We start from the raw sequence: 19,244 nt of genomic DNA, 5'->3' as shown, positions 1-19,244 counted from the left end.
AATTACCATGAGAAAGGAAATGTCAAGAGCCCTGTTGAGTTTTACTGGCATCCACCCCTTGTCTCAGATGAAAACCGCCCTTAACGCGCAGAGGCAGCCTGGCGATCAACCCTGACAACTAGAGGGTTGTGAGAGCCCGTGGAGCCCCGGACCATCTTGTTTGGTGACACCAACTGTGTTTCCCAGGACAGTGGGGAATCCTGGAGCCCTGGGCGGCAGTGCCTCTGCTGTCCCAGAAGCAGGCGGGGCGGTTTTAATTCGGAAAAGCTATAGGTCTCCTCTTTTGTCTGTGTTTTTGTGCCTGCAGGACAAAAGATCCTTCATCACAGAAGTGACGTTTTAGAAACAGTGGTCCTGATCAACCCCTCAGATGAAGCAGTCAGCACTGAGGTAAGTATCTGGCTCCGCAGGGCCTCACACAGTGGACGGAGACCCAGCTGATGAGAGGGGCTGGGCAGGTGGCAAGAGAGGGACAAGGGAGAGACAGGTTCTGGGTCCAGGGATGCCTCCATACCCCTAGTCAGTGGCTGGTTCTCTGCATCAGTACCACCCGAGACTGCCCCTTTCAGTAAGGACGGAGTGGAAGATGCTGGCCAGAACTGGAGTATTTTGTAGAGGTGAAGCGGGTGTGGAATGTGGGGGTATACCTGGAGGGTGTGCTGCTGGGATGGAGTCTGGCTGGGAGGTAGCAGGGGAAGGAGACTGCAAGCCTTCAGGCTGAGACCTTCATGACCCAAATTTGGAGAACAATGGCTTCTCAGATGCAAGCCTCCTTCAGAGCATCTTGCCCACCCCCTTAGCACTGTTGAAAGGCAGGGCAGCACAGCTGCCAGGGGCACGGCCTCTGCTGCTGGACTGCCTGGGTTCTGCCACTTATTAGCTGGCGGCCTTGGGCAAGTCATTGACCATCTCTTTGTCTCATTCCACCTCTATAAAATGGAGATCATAATAGCACTGACATTTAGTTTTGTGTCCAGAAGTGTCAAGTGCTTAGAACACAGCATGGCATACGACAACCGAAACATATATGTTGGCTTTTCTCAGTATTAATATTTGTATTACCACCATATGAAATTGTTGCCAGAGAGAGTGGGTATTTCAGAGCCTACTGTAAGGTAGGAACTAGGCTGACGCCAAGAATCCCTGCTCACCCAGGGTAGAAGAATTGTTCCACCTCCGTTTCCCACTGTCTTTACTGCAGTTTGGTACCTTTGAGATTGAGTTGCTTCTTGGATGTTAGTTAGAATAGCCACAGGCCCAGGGGCCTGCACCATCCACAGCATCTCTTCTCCCATGCTGAGCATCTCTGTGACTGTAGCTTGTTTTTCAAAATTGAGATATAACTCACACGCCATAAAATCCATCCTTTTAAAGTATGTAGTTCCTTGGGGTTTAGTCTATTCACAGTATTGTGCAACTATCATCAGTATCTAATTCCTGAATGTGTCCATCAGCCCCCTAAACCCCAAGCCCATTAGCAGTCACCCCCATTCCCCCAACCACCGGCAACCACTAATCTACTTTTTGCCTCTATGGATTTTCCTGTTCTGAGCACGTTATTTCAGACAGTGGAATCATATGATATGTGGCCTTTTGTGTCTGGCTTATTTCACTTTACGTAGTGTTTTCCAGAGGCATCTACATCGTAGCCCGTATCAGTACCTCATTCCTTTTTATGACAGAATAGTATTCCAATGTATGGGTATACCACTTTTATTTATTCATTCATCAGTTGATGGACATTTGGTTTGCTTCCACTTTGTGGCTCTCATTATATAGCCTGTTTTGATCCCATTTCATCTGCTCCAGATGAGCAGGACCTCTCTGACAATCCCTGAAGGTACAAGGTGAGGCAAGTGATGGGCTAGCAATCTGTCTTTGGCCATCAGGATCAGGAAGTAGATACAACTTGAAAAAAGCTGGAGGTTGAATATATGTGCAGGCAGATTGCCTGGAACAGCTGTGAGAAATGAAGAAGGAAAAAATGAGGAATTTCTTTAAGGAACCCAGGCTTGCCTGTGGAGCAGATGGGGCTGGAACAATTACTTCGGTACATGTGCATTTCCCTGGATCCTGGGGTTTGTGGGGACAGTGGGTCACGTCCTGTTTACTTTGCATCCCTCCCTTAGTGCCTAGCATGATGCCTGGCAGTCACTTTGTGCTGAACTGAGTTGGGCTCAGAATGAATAACCTTGGTGCTTGGAGTGGTATTTCTGCTGAAGGACAGGCTGGCTCCCTGCCACTTAAAGAACAGAGAGTTCTTTCGTGCAAACCGTTTACAATTCTATTTAAAAGATTCCCAATCAGGGCAGCCTTTTGTTTATGTTCAAGTTCAACGTTAGGCACCTTGCTGATCCCATTGGAGACTGCTTTGGGAGCTGTGTGTTCGGTGTATGGCTTGGCAGGAAAGGGGTCCTGGGTGGGAGGGGCTGACTTGGGACCCTAGCTGGAAACCTATGTTTCCTGAGGCAGCAGTTGGGAGACCTGGACTGTACTTGGTGAGTCAGCCTGTGAGATACTCATGTCTCACGGACTGCACGCTGCTAGTAGGCACAGCTGTGCAACAAATGATTGCCAGCTGTGGAGACTGCTTTGAAAAAGACAAGGAAACTAAGGGGAGAAAGTTAACTCCTACTACTGTCTTGGTGGTGGCCAGATTTGGAAAATGGCATTCATGGGCAGCTGGTGACCACAGTCATTGGCTCTGTCCAGCACCCCAGGGGCAAAGTGAATACCGGGGAACGCGTAATTCTTGTTGGTAAGAAACTTCAAGAGCTCCAAGGGCCAGCCTGATCCTGAAGGTGGGATTCCAGCGCCCCCCATGGCTCATGCTCCCCGTGCTTTGTTTCAGGTGCGCTTAATGATCACGGACGCCGCCCGACACAAGCTGCTCGTGTTGACGGGGCAGTGCTTTGAAAATACCGGAGAGCTCATTCTCCAGTCCGGCTCTTTCTCCTTCCAGAACTTCATAGAGATTTTCACCGATCAAGAGGTAGGCTCCTGTCTGGGAGTATCCAAGCTTTACAGTTGCTCGGTTATTGTTGTAGCCTTAGGCTGATCTTTGAAAGGCTGGTGGGAGATAGGAGGCTGCGGGGAGGGGGTGTTGCACTCCTTTGAAATAAGCAAAACCGCGTGGTGCAGTGTCCTGCAGTCCTGTGGCTCATCTCCCGAGGAATTTAGAGCACTCATCTATAATTAATTGGAACCATTCTGAATGTGCCCGAGATACAGATGGAGGGGGGTTGGTACAGTCAGCATTTTACAGATGGCAGAGGTGATGGAGAAACTTGGAATGACAGAGTCCAAAAGAAAACCCAGGTTTCCTGTTTTCTGAAAGAATACTCCAAAGATCTCTTGGATTTTGGGTAGGATTTAACTGCCCTGATCTCTTTCAGTGCATGTACTTACTTATCCTGGTCAAATAATTTCTGATTTCTCTTACTTTTAATGCCTGGCCCCAGTGTTTGAACTTGGGCTGCTTGAATAGCCCAAGAAAGGGAGGCATGTAGGAAAACGGGGTGTGTCTATGGGACATGTCCATGCCCCAGGAGAAGGATGGTTAAAATAGCTGGACTGAAGCGTGATCATTAATATTTCTAACGAATATATCTTATTCAAGGATGATACATGTGGCGTTTTGAAAATTATAGGATACTAGTGGTATTTGGTAAAATCAGATCGAACATTTGAATTTGGTTATTTCTGCTTGCGAATTTATCTGGTTGGGAAACTTCTCTTTGCAAAATAACGCGCCTCTGGTCTCCTAGTTAGAGTGACAATTCAGGGCTGTCACCATAGCAGCTTGGGGCTGCCCGTAGCTGATAGCAGGTTTCTACATGGAGAGGTTGAGGGACGTGCTGACAGGAGGAGTTGCCACATCTATTTAAAACCATCTTCCTGAGAACTTCCTGAGATGGCGGCGTCTTAGTCCCGTGGATGTTGGGAAGGGCCATCTGTCTTTCTGCATTTAATCTTCCTTGGCCCGGAGAGTCACAGAGAGGCCTCTGTGTACTTTCCATCATTGGCAAGAGCTGTAAATAAACTGCCCAGCTTCATTAGGTTCACCTGGAGGCTTTGTGTAGAAAGACTGGTCGGATGACATCACTGTTTCTCCACTCACTGGGGAGGAATAAAAAGGAACATTTTTCTCCAGCTTTCAGAAGTTATGATGTCATCTGGGTCCCGAGGCAGATAGCCCAGGCTCCCCCCACAGTGAGAAAGGGCCCAGGGCTCCCTCACAACCTTGTTTGATTGCATTGAGATTCCCAAGCCAGAGCTCTAATTCTCACTCTCCCTGCTGCCCTGAGGTGGGTGTGTGATCACTGTATTGTCAGAATCTTACACAAGATTGTGTCCCCAGGTTCGTGTTCTGCCCAGGGCCAGCTGGGCATCTGTCTGGTAGCTCAGAGGTCACACCCACTATCAGCACCTTGGCCTGGGCAAGGGAGAGGGCTGCAGAGGCCTGGAAACAGCCCCGTGGCCCAGTACCGGGTGGGCGGTTAACTGGCTTGCTCTAGGTTCAGTTCAGCCCTGAACCCTCAGCTCATTTACGTGAACACAGGTGCCTCTCCTACATTCCTGTGCAGTTCCACAGTTAGTTTCTAGTGGTTGGTTTCTACCCCCATGTCATTGGTTTGTCTTTTTTTTTTTTTTTACAGTAAAATAGAACAGAGGACATATGTAAACAAAAGGGTTTGTCATTGCCAGAATTTTAAATCTGGAGGTATCACAATCCACCCATCTGGACCCCAAATAATACCTCTCTCTCTGTCTTTAAATGAGGCAGTGTCAGTAAGGTAGTGTTGTGAATATTGCTGCTTAAGTCATTTTTACTAGCCCACAGAAGTAGAATTTTAGCACAAGGGACTGTGCATATATCAGAATTTACCACTAATTACAGAAGAAAAAGAAGAAAGAGAAACAGCTTTAACTGGAACATGGGAGTTCCGTGCAAGGGCTGAATTCTAATCACTGAGGCGTGCTCGGAAGGGCACACATTTTCATTATACGAGGCAGGCCTTTTAAAGGCCAGAGGCTCTGTCATATTCTCCTCTGCCGGCCCCGTAACCCCCACCCCGATACTTTGGGGAAGTAATGCTCAACATACGTTAAAAGATCTCTAGAACTTTCCCTTACAGACTAGATCAGTGGTGTCAGGGGTGCTGGGGGGAGACACAGGGTAGAATTCACTCACTTCCCCTTGTCCCAGCCAGAGTACCTGGGCCTTTACCTCTTCTACATTCTGGACTTGGGAGAAAAGATGCCGTAGCCAGAGTGGGTTGGAAACCACCGGAGCAGGCCAATGGTTAGCAGGCTTTTAGAGCCGTGACTGCCTACTGTTGCCTTGGGAGAAGGTTTTGCGTACAGAATGACTCAGTAACTAAGGGATCTTAAAGGCCGTTTGATGGCTACTCTTGCTCCTTTTATTTAGTCCTTGAAACATACTAGTCACTCCAGAGAAACCAGAAACACAATTTGGCAAAACCAAAAATGACACTTTTTTTTTTTAACAAGAAGAGCTAAAAATAAATGGACTGAAAAATAGAATTATCAGTGCATTTTGAGCTTCAGCTTTTGTGAGTCATTGGAGGTCAACGACAAAACCAGAGCCTACAGATAGAACAGTCATCTGGCTAACCCATCCCTCCCTGAAATCTGAGGATGGTGAAATCACCATCTCCTGGGGACATTTTTCATTCTCTCTGTTAGAAAGTTTTTCCTCATTTGTCTCATCGTATCTTCATGGAAGGAATGTGATCCCTTTTCCACCTGACAGTGTCTTAACACCCTTCACCAGTGCTGCCAATTTTTTTCCCCTCCAGATTAATCATTTTCATCTACTCGGTGTTCTCCATGAAACAAGATATTAAAAGTTCCTTACATTCTCTGGTCACTGTCCATTGGCAGGAAACGGGGGTAGGGTGGGGATGGGGGAAACTCAGGAGCTCATTCTTGGCCATGTTTCAGTGCCTTGGCGTTATCGGACAATTAGATATAGGAGTCCAGAGCTCAGGGAACTAAGAGTGGGCTAGAGACATTAATGTGGAAGCCATCGGTACATTAGAAAATAGATGAAGTAGTCTAGAGGGAGGAATGTGTTAGAAGAGAAGGGGGCCCAGGTCTAGCGTTTAGAGGTTAAGGCCGAGGAGGAGGAGCGAGCAATTTCAGTTTGTTTGTTTTTGGTCCAGTTTCTCTAAAATGCTATGACTCACACTGGACACCATACTCCAGGGGTCACTGACCAGGTTAGGAGTGTGAGGGTCAGTGACTGCTACAGTTTTCAATACAATTTTCTATTCAATAAGTCTAAAACTAACTTTTGACCATCACCATCCACAATTAAATGTCAGTGAAGAAGGGATGCAGGCTCTGAGAAGCTCTGTAATTAACACAGTTTGCGGGGGGGGGGGGGTTCCCTTTAAGAAAAAGAAAACAAAATTATTAATACACAACTAAGTACAGGACTTTGGGAGGGACCAGGCCACTGAGGAGCCTGGAAATTTAAACTTCTTTAGCTTTATGATAAATGCACTTGACTGTCAACTAAAATCCCTGAGTCTTTTCCATGGATGTTGTTGATAAGCCCCATCTCCCAATCCTGCTTTCCCAGCTGGTTTACTGGACTTTACATTTATCCCTTTAGAATACCTCTGTTAGAGGTGACTTAGTCATCATCATCCCAATGTCAATGGCTTTCCTAAATGTCTTAATTCTGCCGCCCCACAATGCCTAGGTCTCCTGTTTTCATGCTGTCCGCAGATTTGATAAGCGTGCCTTCACCATTTTCATTCACGTCAATACCAACAGGACATAAACGAGCCCATCGCAGACCTCCCTCCAGGTTGACGTGGAGCAGCAGAATTTATATGGCTGGCTAGGACCACCCAGTTCTACTGTCACACCGTGCAGAGATCCTGTTAAACATCTTGCTAAAACCCAGATACGCTGTCTGCTGTATTTCCTCATTAGCCAAGCAAGTAATCTAACCACAAAAGGAAATGTAGTTAGTAGGCTATGGTTTAGAAATTGCGATTTTATTTCATTAATGTTATCTGCTGTAAAGTCATTTATTTCCTATATCTTCCTTCCTCTTCCAGTATGCCTGCATCTAATTAGAAAAGGTAATTAACAAAAAGGGCTATCTTTGCCCCAAACAATATTCCTTCTGGTCATGTCACCCACCCGTCTTTGCAAGAACAAGGGGAGGGTAGCAGAGTCAGTGTGCTTGAGAAGTATTAGTGGGCTCTGGTCACTTCCCAAGTGTCCACTTCAGGAGGACAGCACGTATTTAACTGGCCAAGTTCAGTGAGGTTCAACAAACATCGACTGAGCCTGATGATGTGCTGGGGAAACAAAGGTAACAGAGATAGAGAAGACGTGTTTCTGCCTATTCAGGAGCTTTTAGTATAACGGGCTCTACTAGCTAGCATTTATCATGGTGATGATTTGCAAACCCTTTTAGAGGAAGCCTCAGGTCCCGAGTCTAGGACCTACTCACAGGTCCCCTTGTCACTGCTCACATTGTTGGCTCCTCCTCGTTGCTCTCGCCTGTCCCTTGGTTGAGCGGGCGCTTGTGAGACCCGGTCTTTGCCCTTGAGGCCCTGTCTCTCCAGTGTACGTGCTGGCACAGGTCTGGAAGCCGGTTCTGGGGGGATATCGGGGCTTTGTTTCTGCTGTGCTGCTCCAAGGCCGCAGCGCTTGTTCTTCCTCCTCCTCCCGGACCCTTTCCATCTGTCTCTTTCATGACGGGTTCTCTCCAGCCTGAGACTGTGTTCTTGTCTCACGCACAGTGCGTTGTTGCTTCTCCAAAGGAACCGGATTTTCCCTGTGAAAAAAAAAACCTGTCTGGCAGTGCTGACTTTTGTTTTCTGCTTTCTCTTGTACGTCATAGCTTTCCATTCACCAGCCTCTTTGCTGTTTTTCAAGGCCCTTGACTTCCTCAGAATTCTGCACAGCTTTGTTTCCTTTGGGGGGGTCATTTCCTTCGTTTCATAGAAACTCTCTGGGTAGAGGTGAAAAGATGGAAAGTAAGGAGGTATTCCACAAGTCCTTTTACCTTCTCCTTGATGTTGGTGATTACCTACGTCACATAAAAAGAGCTAGTGACTGAACACCCCCTGCACACAGCTGGACCATACCTTTACCTGCCACACCCCTCAGGGTAGAATTTCAAAAATTAAAATGAACTAAACTTAATTTCTGCATTTCACTATTAAAGACTCAGCAGTTTGAGTTATCCTGGATTTCTCCTCAAAAATGTGTTATAAAACATGAATAGTTTGCATGTGCTCTGTGTGAAAATTAGGACTGAGACAATTAACTGTTCTATAGTGATGGTGATGTGGGTCTATGCTGATTATTGGACAGGAAACCATAGTTGGTGCTGATGTTTGCTTTGGTCAGCAAATATTTGAGCAAAGACCCCCCCCCCCATGGATGGCTACCATTTGCTGTTTATCAGTTTTCTTAGCTTCCAAAATAGTTGATTCTTATCCCTTTTATAGAAGATCATCAAGTCAGAGGAAAACAGCAAAGTCAAAGAAAGACTTGTTGTTTTGTGACCCTTCACATAAAATGTAGGACAAATAGGCTAACAAAACAAAAATGGCTATTCTACTGCAATCTAACGTTGGAAAATTCAGATTTTATAACCCTTCTAAACATTCATACTAGTAGCCTCAGAACGCTGGTATCCAGGAAGTTGTATGAGACAGAGAAAACCACTCCAATACTAGAAGGGAAGAGTTTAGACCCACTGGCTCAGGGATGCCTGGACCAAATGAAATCTTTGCTTTGCCCTCATCATTTACCATTAAGGACACAGAGCTCTTTTCACTGGAAACGCTGAGCCGATTTACGAGCTTTGCTGTTAACTGAAGGAAGAAGACTGGAGTTTATGGCACGATTCTCCCTCACTACCTACTAGGCATAGGGCCATAATATGGAGTGAGAAAGAAAACAGCATTTTCATTAAGTCACAGTCTCTGTTTTGGTCCCAATTAACTCTTCTGCATTTCGCATCCTGCAGTACTAAACAATGTGTTGAAAACTTTTCAGCCAGATTTGATGTTAGCCACTCATGCCCAGCTTGCCCTGAAAAGACCAGGAGTTGTAATAGAGTAGAAGATCTCACCCTGGATTCAAACAAGAGCAAATGGGGGACAAATTTTGGCTCCTTGCTCACATAATTATCCAACTGCTCTGACCATCTTGGTTTCCGAGTGTCTGTATTTGCAGAGAATCTGCTGGATGAACTACTCATGCTTTACGTAGTGTGAACTGATGCCAGAACCAGTAATTTTTTGTAGTAATGTGCAGTCTAGAACTTTCTGTCTCCAAGATGCAAAAAAAAACCCCACCAAACTTTTTTCTTCTCTACCTACCAAATTCTAAAAATTGACCCCATGTGCACTATATCAAAATTCATTTAATGTGTCATCAGTCCTTTTTGCCCAGCCCAGTGGAATAAAAGAAAACATTTCATATCAGTGGTGAAATGACTCAGTGAGCCATCCCCTGTGATAGTTTGTTACTTTTTAAAGGGCATTGTTGCATGGCAAGTACCCAGGGGTTGTATCCAGAGTATTTCATAACCACACAGGCACTGATCATCCAGATGGTCACTAGTCTTAGAAGTGGAGCAGAGTTCTGAAGATCCCCTGCTGGGCAAGAACAGATGGTGGCGAGGTCTGAGGGGGAGGTGCCTGGGGCAGGGGGGAGCGGAGTAGGGAGTTGAGGGAGAAGGGAATGGTAGGAGTGGTCAGGACAGAGGCTGTTCACTTACCAGTATGGAAATATTTACCAACCAACATCTCTGACGTTTGCCCTGTGTACATCCAGTGATCCTGTAATACCTAGTAATAGATGGAGAGGATGGATCAGTGATGACAGTCACTTGAACTTCTTCTTTCTTTGTTTCTTATGATTTTTTAAATCCCAGATTGGGGAGTTACTGAGTACCACCCATCCTGCCAACAAAGCCAGCTTAACCCTTTTCTGTCCCGAAGAAGGGGACTGGAAAAACTCCAATCTTGACAGACATAATCTCCAAGACTTCATCAATATTAAACTCAACTCCGCTTCTATATTGCCAGAGATGGAAGGACTTTCCGAGTTTACCGAGTATCTCTCAGAATCCGTGGAAGTCCCATCTCCCTTTGATATCCTAGAACCTCCCACGTCAGGTGGATTTCTGAAGCTATCCAAGCCCTGCTGTTACATTTTTCCAGGAGGGAGGGGTGATTCTGCATTGTTTGCAGTGAATGGATTCAATATGCTCATCAACGGAGGATCAGAAAGAAAATCCTGCTTCTGGAAGCTCATCCGACACTTGGACCGAGTGGACTCCATCCTGCTCACCCACATTGGGGATGACAATTTGCCTGGAATAAACAGCGTGCTCCAGCGGAAAATCGCAGAGCTCGAGGAAGAACAGTCCCAGGGCTCCACCACAAATAGTGACTGGATGAAAAACCTCATCTCCCCCGACTTAGGAGTTGTGTTTCTCAATGTACCTGAAAATCTGAAAAACCCAGAGCCAAACATCAAGATGAAGAGAAGCATAGAAGAAGCTTGCTTCACTCTCCAGTACCTAAACAAATTGTCCATGAAGCCAGAACCTCTGTTCAGAAGTGTAGGCAATACCATTGAGCCTGTCATTCTTTTCCAAAAAATGGGAGTTGGTAAACTAGAGATGTATGTGCTTAACCCAGTCAAGAGCAGCAAGGAAATGCAGTATTTTATGCAGCAGTGGACTGGCACCAACAAAGACAAGGCTGAACTAATCCTGCCTAACGGTCAAGAAATAGACATCCCAATTTCCTACTTAACTTCAGTCTCGTCTTTGATCGTGTGGCATCCAGCAAACCCTGCAGAGAAAATCATCCGAGTCTTATTTCCTGGCAACAGCACCCAATACAATATCCTGGAAGGACTGGAAAAGCTCAAACATTTGGACTTCCTGAAACAGCCACTGGCCACCCAGAAGGATCTAACTGGCCAGGTGGCCACCCCTGCTCTGAAACAAGTAAAACTGAAGCAGAGGGCCGACAGCCGGGAGAGCCTGAAGCCAGCTGCAAAGCCACTCCCCAGCAAATCTGGGCGAAAGGAGTCAAAAGAAGAAACCCCTGAAGTCACAAAAGCTAATCACGTGGAAAAGGCGCCCAAAGTTGAAAGCAAAGACAAGGTTACGGTGAAAAAAGACAAACCAGTAAAAACAGAAACCAAACCTCCAGTGACAGAAAAGGAGGTGCCCAGCAAAGAAGAGCTGCCTCCGGCCAAAGCCGAGGGGCCTGAAAAGCAAGGCACAGACGCCAAACCCAAAGTCACCAAGGAGAAGACTGTGAAGAAGGAAACAAAGGCAAAACCCGAAGAAAAGAAAGAGGAGAAGGAAAAGGAAAAGCCAAAGAAAGAAGTGGCTAAAAAAGAGGACAAAACACCTGTCAAGAAGGAGGAAAAACCAAAAAAGGAAGAGGTGAAAAAGGAAGTCAAAAAAGAAATCAAGAAAGAAGAGAAAAAAGAAGTCAAAAAAGAGGTTAAGAAGGAAACCCCACTGAAGGAAGCCAAGAAGGAAGTTAAGAAGGAGGAAAAGAAGGAAATTAAAAAGGAGGAAAAGGAACCCAAAAAAGAAATTAAGAAACTTCCTAAAGACACAAAGAAATCACCTACTCCCGTATCTGAAGCAAAAAAACCGGCTGCATTAAAACCAAAAGTACCCAAGAAGGAAGAGACTGTCAAGAAAGATTCTGTTGCTGCTGGGCAGCTGAAGGAGAAGGGGAAAATTAAAGTCGTTAAGAAGGAAGGCAAGGCCGCAGAGGCTGTGGCCGCAGCTGCCGGCACCATGGCCACTGCGGCGGCTGTGGTGGCAGCAGCTGGAATAGTGACCGCTGGCCCCGCCAAAGAACTCGAAGCCGAGAGGTCCCTTATGTCATCCCCCGAGGATCTGACCAAGGACTTTGAAGAGCTGAAGGCTGAAGAGGTCGACGTAGCAAAAGACATCCAGCCTCAGCTGGAGCTGATCGAAGATGAAGAGAAACTGAAAGAAAGCGAGCCCGTCGAAGCCTATGTCATCCAGAAAGAGACAGAAGTTACCAGAGGTCCTGCTGAGTCCCCCGATGAGGGAATCACCACCACTGAAGGGGAGGGTGAGTGCGAGCAAACCCCCGAGGAGCTGGAGCCCGTCGAGAAGCAGGGGGTGGAGGACACTGAAAAGTTTGAAGACGAAGGAGCAGGTTTTGAGGAGTCCTCCGAGACCGGAGACTATGAAGAGAAGGCGGAAACCGAGGAGGCCGAGGAGCCAGAAGAGGACGCAGAGGAGAGCGTGTGTGTGAGCGCCTCCAAGCACAGCCTGGCGGCGGAGGAGGAGAGCGCCAAGGCTGAGGCCGACGGGCACGTCAAGGAGAAGAGGGAGTCGGTGGCCAGTGGTGATGACCGAGCAGAAGAAGACAGGGACGAGGTGCTGGAGAAGGGAGAAGCTGAACAATCCGAGGAGGAGGGCGACGAGGAGGACAGAGCCGAGGATGCCAGAGAGGAAGACTACGAGCCTGAAAAGGCTGAAGCTGAAGATTATGTGATGGCCGTGGTCGACAAGGCTGCGGAGGCTAGCGGCGCCGAGGACCAGTATGGATTCCTTACCACGCCCACCAAGCTAGCGGGAGCCCAGTCTCCTGTCCAAGAACCTGCATCTTCAATTCACGATGAGACTTTACCCGGAGGCTCGGAGAGTGAGGCCACTGCCTCCGACGAGGAGAATCGGGAAGACCAGCCTGAAGAATTCACTGCCACCTCCGGCTACACCCAGTCTACCATTGAGATATCCAGCGAGCCCACCCCCATGGACGAGATGTCTACCCCTCGAGATGTGATGAGCGACGAGACCAACAATGAAGAGACCGAGTCCCCATCTCAAGAATTTGTAAACGTCACCAAATACGAGCCTTCACCGTATCCTCAGGAATACTCCAAACCTGCTGTGACATCACTCAACGGACTGTCTGAAGGGTCAAAAACAGATGCCACTGATGGCAAGGACTACAGTGCTTCAGCCTCCACCATCTCACCACCCTCGTCCATGGAGGAAGACAAATTCAGCAGGTCTGCTCTACGTGACGCCTACTGCTCTGAAGAGAAAGACGTGAGAGCTAGTGCCACGCTGGAGATCAAAGACATCGTCTCAGCAGTTTCAGATGAAAAACTTAGCCCACCCAAGAGCCCGTCCCTGAGTCCATCTCCACCATCACCCATAGAAAAGACCCCGGTGGGTGAACGTAGCGTGAACTTTTCTCTGACGCCCAGTGAGATTAAAGTCTCAGCAGAGGCAGAAGTAGTCCCAGCATCTCTGGAGGTGACCCAAGAAGTAGTGGAAGAACACTGTGCCAGTCCTGAGGATAAGACCCTGGAAGTGGTGTCTCCATCTCAGTCTGTGACTGGCAGTGCTGGCCACACACCGTACTACCAATCTCCCACTGATGAGAAATCTAGTCACCTTCCCACAGAGGTCATTGAAAAACCAGCGGCAGTCCCAGTGAGCTTTGAATTCAGTGATGCCAAAGATGAGAGTGAAAGGGCTTCCATAAGCCCCATGGATGAACCTGTGCCTGACTCCGAGTCTCCTATTGAAAAAGTTTTGTCTCCTTTACGGAGCCCTCCCCTAATTGGTTCTGAGTCTGCATATGAAAGTTTTCCAAGTGCGGATGACAAGGCTCCTGAGAGATGTACCGAAAGCCCCTTTGAAGGAAAGAATGGAAAAGAAGGCTTTCCAGACCAAATAAGTCCAGTTTCTGACATGACTTCCACTGGTCTTTCCCCAGACAAACAGGAAGGGAAAAGCACAGACTTTATACCGATAAAGGAAGACTTTGGTCAAGAAAAGAAAACTGATGATGTTGAAGCCATGAGTTCTCAAGCAGGACTGGCTTTAGATGAAAGGAAGTTAGGAGGAGATGTTTCGCCTACACAAATAGATGTCGGTCAGTTTGGATCTTTTAAAGAAGACACTAAGATGTCCATTTCTGAAGGCACTATCTCAGACAAGTCAGCTACCCCTGTTGATGAGGGTGTGGCAGAAGACACATACTCGCACATGGAGGGTGTGGCCTCGGTCTCCACAGCTTCTGTGGCTACAAGCTCATTTCCAGAGCCGACAACAGACGACGTGTCTCCCTCGCTGCATGCTGAGGTTGGTTCCCCACATTCCACTGAAGTAGACGACTCCCTTTCAGTGTCTGTCGTGCAAACGCCTACCACTTTCCAGGAAACAGAAATGTCTCCGTCTAAAGAAGAATGCCCAAGACCGATGTCAATTTCTCCACCAGACTTCTCCCCTAAAACAGCCAAGTCCAGGACCCCAGTTCAAGACCACAGATCTGAACAATCCTCGATGTCTATTGAATTTGGCCAGGAATCCCCTGAGCATTCCCTTGCTATGGACTTCAGTCGTCAGTCTCCAGATCACCCTACAGTGGGTGCAAGTATGCTTCACATCACTGAAAATGGGCCAACTGAGGTGGACTACAGTCCTTCTGACATGCAGGACTCTAGTTTATCACACAAGATCCCACCGACGGAGGAGCCGTCCTACACCCAAGATAATGATCTTTCTGAGCTCATCTCAGTCTCTCAGGTGGAGGCCTCCCCATCCACCTCCTCCGCACATACCCCTTCTCAGATCGCTTCTCCTCTCCAAGAAGATACTCTATCCGATGTTGTTCCTCCCAGAGATATATCCGTATATGCCTCGCTCACCACTGAAAAAGTGCAAAGTCTGGAAGGCGAGAAGCTCTCACCAAAATCTGATATCTCTCCACTCACCCCGAGAGAGTCCTCTCCTTTGTATTCCCCTAGTTTTTCAGACTCTACCTCTGCAGTCAAAGAGAGCACAGCAGCTTGCCACACTGCCTCTCCCCCACCAATGGGTGCAGCATCTGCAGAGCCATATGGCTTCCGTGCCTCCATGTTATTTGATACGATGCCACACCATCTAGCCTTGAAGAGAGATTTGACCACATCCAGCCTGGAGAAGGACAGTGGAGGGAAGACACCTGGAGACTTCAGCTATGCCTATCAGAAACCTGAGAAGACAACCAGGTCCCCAGATGAAGAAGGTTATGACTATGAGGTTTACGAGAAAACTACCCGGACCCCAGATGTGAGTGGCTATTACTATGAGAAAACAGAGGGCACCACCAAATCCCCATGTGACAGAGGCTACTCCTATGAGACCATTGAGAAAACCACCAAGACTCCCGAAGATGGTGGCTATGTCTATGAAATTACTGAAAAGCCCACACGGAGCCCTGAAGAGTCTGGGTACGCATACGAGATAAGTGAGAAGACAATAAGGACCCCTGAAGTGAGTGCTTACAGCTATGAAAAGACTGAGCGGTCTCAAAGGCTCCTGGATGACATCAGCAATGGCTATGACGACTCTGAAGAGGGTGGCCACACACTTGGGGATTCCAGCTACTCTTATGAGACCACTGAGAAAACTGCCAGTTTCCCCGGGTCTGAAAGTTACTCCTATGAGACATCGACAACAACTACACGAACCCCTGTTACCTCCGCATACTGTTATGAGACCCCCGATAAAAGCGCTAGAACCCCCCAGACGTCTACATATGCCTTTGAGACTTCAGAGCAGCGCTACACTGCTGAAAAGAAGTCCCCCTCCGAGGCTCGCCAGGATGTTGACTTATGCCTTGTGTCCTCCTGTGAATACAAGCATCCCAAGACGGAGCTTTCACCCTCCTTCATTAATCCCAATCCTCTCGAGTGGTTTGCCAGTGAAGAGCCAACGGAAGAATCGGAGAAGCCCCTCACCCAATCAGGGGGAGCCCCACCACCTCCTGGAGGAAAGCCCCAGGGCCGACAATGTGATGAAACCCCTCCCACCTCAGTCAGCGAGTCAGCCCCGTCCCAGACTGACTCTGATGTCCCCCCGGAGACAGAAGAGTGCCCCTCCATCACAGCTGATGCAAATATCGACTCGGAAGATGAATCAGAAACCATCCCCACAGACAAAACCGTCACGTACAAACACATGGATCCACCTCCGGCCCCCATGCAGGACCGCAGCCCTTCTCCACGCCACCCTGATGTGTCCATGATGGACCCGGAGGCCTTGGCCATCGAGCAGAACCTGGGCAAAGCTCTGAAGAAGGACCTGAAGGAGAAGACCAAAACCAAAAAGCCAGGTACAAAGACCAAGTCATCCTCACCTGTCAAGAAGGGTGATGGGAAGTCCAAGCCCTCTGCAGCTTCACCCAAGCCAGGGGCCTTGAAGGAATCCTCAGATAAGGTGTCCCGAGTGGCTTCTCCTAAGAAGAAGGAATCTGTGGAAAAAGCAACAAAAACCACCACCACCACTCCTGAGGTCAAAGCCGCACGTGGAGAAGAGAAAGACAAGGAGACCAAGAATGCCGCGAATGCCTCCACATCCAAATCGGTAAAGACGGCGACTGCAGGTAGGTGGAAGGTGCTGGCATCCTGGTACAGGACACGACAGTTCTACTTGTAACTGCAGCCTCTGCATTTCCATTTGACTTTGTACTGGGGAGGTGAGAGAACACAACTTGGTGCTCTCCCTTCCCTTCACTGTTTTCTTCTGCCAAAAGGTATAGATCTCAGCCCAGTGTAGCCTGTAGGCCTGGCGGTAGCTGAGCCTATGGCCCAGGGCAGCTCTGATTTCCCAGATGCGACCCCTGGGTTTGCTCCCTTTTGCAACACAGCAACCGCAACCTTGTTCTGAATCTTCAGAACCAAGGATGTGTGTTTCACGCTTCTCGGGAAGATTCTGTTGGCATTGGCTTCGGCCATGCCGGCCCCAGAATCAAGCTGAGGTGACACAGGCCAGGAGCTCTCAAAGGCCTAGGGAGAACCAGAGTTCCAAGCCAAGCCTGGAATAAGCAGCATAGGTCCAAGATTTAGGTCCCATTTTTAAAAAATAAAAACATTTAAAATAAAGTTATAACATTTTAAAATTAAAAGTTATACAGTTTTTAAATAGAAAAAAATTACCAGGCTGGAGATGCATCCCCATTAAAGGCAACGCTTTGTTTGATCAACCAGCGAATTCAGTTGACCACTGGGTACCCAGTACAAATAGACAGAAAAGCATCCAAGGCTCTACTTATCCCATTCTGACCACACGGCCTCACTGACAGAGACTCAGCGTTCTATTTCAGATCGAAATTCCACTTGGCAAGAGCAGATACCCCTGACTTCAGATTCTTAGACTTATCAAGGTCTCAGCAATGACCTGGGTTTTTGATGGAACAGGTCTCTGATGGCCCAGCTTCATTTTGTTGCTTCAAACCAATTACAGGGATTTGAATTCATGTAAATCAAACAGTAATTTAAGCAACACTTCCTTGATTTAATATGGAAAATCTGAGAGATGAACCTTTGGGACTCTCAAATTCAGTACATTTTAGGAAGTATTAGTTACAGGTACAAATTTTTACTTTTAAGCAGCATGGAGCATCAATTTCAAGACTCAGGTCTTAGCAGGTTTCCTCTTTTTTCACTTGCATGTAGAAAACAAACTGAATTTGTTCATGCTTAGACTTAATGGAAAACCACCAGATAATTAACTCCTTGATCTAAAGGACTTGACAACTTGACCTGCACTTAGGAGAAAACATGAAATCCATCCAAACAGATAAAATCCAATTGAAATCTGCTACCAAACTTGCTGAACATACACTCCAGCCCTCACAATTGATTTATTTTTTAAACTTTTTTTTTTTTTTGGTCACTTAAAGAGAGAATTTTGAGGCAAAGTGAGTTAATTTGAACTTACTTTGAAGATGCTTCCCCAGTAGTTTTTTAAAAAGATAAAATTGCACTATTAATTAATTTTAAAACAAACCTGGGTCGATGTCTGGCTTGGGCTGCTGTGAGCAATGTTCAAGGGTGTTGATGGGAGTGATTTAGTGTGCAAGGGGAAACCGCAGACATTTTTAAATATGAGAAGAAATGTAACTCACAAACTTCTGTTACAAGTCAGAATTCTCGGGGAGACTTACACATGGATATGTTGAGGGCTTTTAGCTTAGGTTCATTATAAAGGCTGGCTAATCTGTTCATAAAATGAGTCGGTTTATCCAAATACCAGTTTCCCTGAAAATAAAACTAGACCAGTTCACTGCTGGTTTTGACTCTGGGATGACAGCCTCTATACATCCCATGGAGAAAGGCAAGAGGATTAAATATATAGGATCTAGCTAGTATTTTAAATGGCTTTACAGCAGTGGTCTCAAACCAGATACACACTAGCATCAGCTGGGGTGCTTTTAAAAAATGGTGGTGCCCAGCCCAGTTAAGCCAGACTCTGGGGCCTGGGGCCTGGTATTAAGCATGCTGAGTGATTCTAATCATGTGGCCAGGGAAAGAATCACTGCCTTAGAATGCTAGTTGTATTAATGTTTCAAAAAGTTTAAACCTTCTAATTAGAACAAATCAGAAAGCCAGCTCACCAGACAAGGTGCCCAGAAACTTTGGGGTTAGTCTGAATCTTTACTTTGCCCGGGCTTTCTGATTTAGACTGGGAATTTTGGCTGCTACGTGCCCCTGACCTCAGTCTGGTATGTCCTGATTGGCTAGAGAAAGCCTAGTCTTTCTGACCCTTCCTCTTGCCAAAGTTTGGTATCCGATCTTGTCTAAGGAGAGACGTCTCACATTTTAGAGTACTGTCCTAAGGAGAGAATACAGTGTTTCATCAGTTTATGAATGAGGTTGAGGTGCTGAGGGTCTTGGAAATCATATGATGTTAATTAAGATCTGACCACTGGCTAGGCCGAATGTGAGGGTATAATATTCAGCTGTGGGCAAAATTGCTTTCAAATGAGATCTTAACTGGATTACAAAGATTGCTTAACTGTGTTTTACCAAATGCAGATATTTTCCTTTGTCCTTTAGAAATCTGTTTCTTAGACCACTTTTCAAATTGAAATGCACATTAGTAGCTCTTTCAGAAGGAGTGTTATTACCTAGTTCCATCTTTGAGGAAGGCCTGAACTCTTCTTCCTAATGGGTTGTCCACAAAGGGAAACATTCCATTCTTCAGTTCTCCTGTTGAGATGGTAAACAACCAGGTCATATTTTCTCAAACTGCCAGTGTTAAATGCCCTCTATGAGAGAGGGGAATGCCCAGTACCCCCTCCCCACGTCCTAGAGGGCCTTCTCGGGAAGGAGTAGGGAAGGTGCACTGGACAGATGGGTCTCTTCGCATTCCTGTGACCCGGGCT

General features: G+C 47.0%; 2 protein-coding genes across 13 annotated transcripts in view; one reads left to right on the top strand and one right to left on the bottom strand.

The window, feature by feature from the left end:
* Positions 1 to 19,244, top strand: part of MAP1B (microtubule associated protein 1B) — a 94,114-nt gene that overhangs the window by 69,010 nt on the left and 5,860 nt on the right. For both annotated transcript variants that reach the window (XM_027100877.1, XM_027100878.1), the window contains 3 exons: positions 308 to 390; positions 2,852 to 2,992; positions 9,941 to 16,460. In XM_027100877.1, the coding sequence (XP_026956678.1) occupies positions 308 to 390; positions 2,852 to 2,992; positions 9,941 to 16,460 (6,744 nt within the window). The remainder of the gene's footprint in view (positions 1 to 307; positions 391 to 2,851; positions 2,993 to 9,940; positions 16,461 to 19,244) is intronic.
* Positions 319 to 19,244, bottom strand: part of MRPS27 (mitochondrial ribosomal protein S27) — a 125,284-nt gene continuing 106,358 nt past the window's right edge. For 5 of the 11 annotated variants that reach the window (XR_003431650.1, XR_003431647.1, XR_003431648.1 and 2 more), the window contains 3 exons: positions 18,987 to 19,068; positions 16,215 to 16,328; positions 5,475 to 9,854 (listed from right to left, as the gene is read on the bottom strand). The gene's annotated coding sequence lies outside the window, so the exon portion shown is untranslated. Of the gene's footprint in view, positions 4,120 to 5,474; positions 9,855 to 16,214; positions 16,329 to 18,986; positions 19,069 to 19,244 lie in introns of those variants that run through there. The other 6 variants (XR_003431654.1, XR_003431652.1, XR_003431651.1 and 3 more) reach the window with 6 other exon arrangements.

This window comes from Aethalodelphis obliquidens, unplaced genomic scaffold, assembly GCF_003676395.1.
Source record: "Aethalodelphis obliquidens isolate GAN/ISIS:26980383/991018 unplaced genomic scaffold, ASM367639v1 scaffold4, whole genome shotgun sequence".
In the NCBI taxonomy this organism is placed as follows: domain Eukaryota; kingdom Metazoa; phylum Chordata; class Mammalia; order Artiodactyla; family Delphinidae; genus Aethalodelphis; species Aethalodelphis obliquidens.
This window is presented reverse-complemented; position numbering and strand designations above follow the sequence as displayed.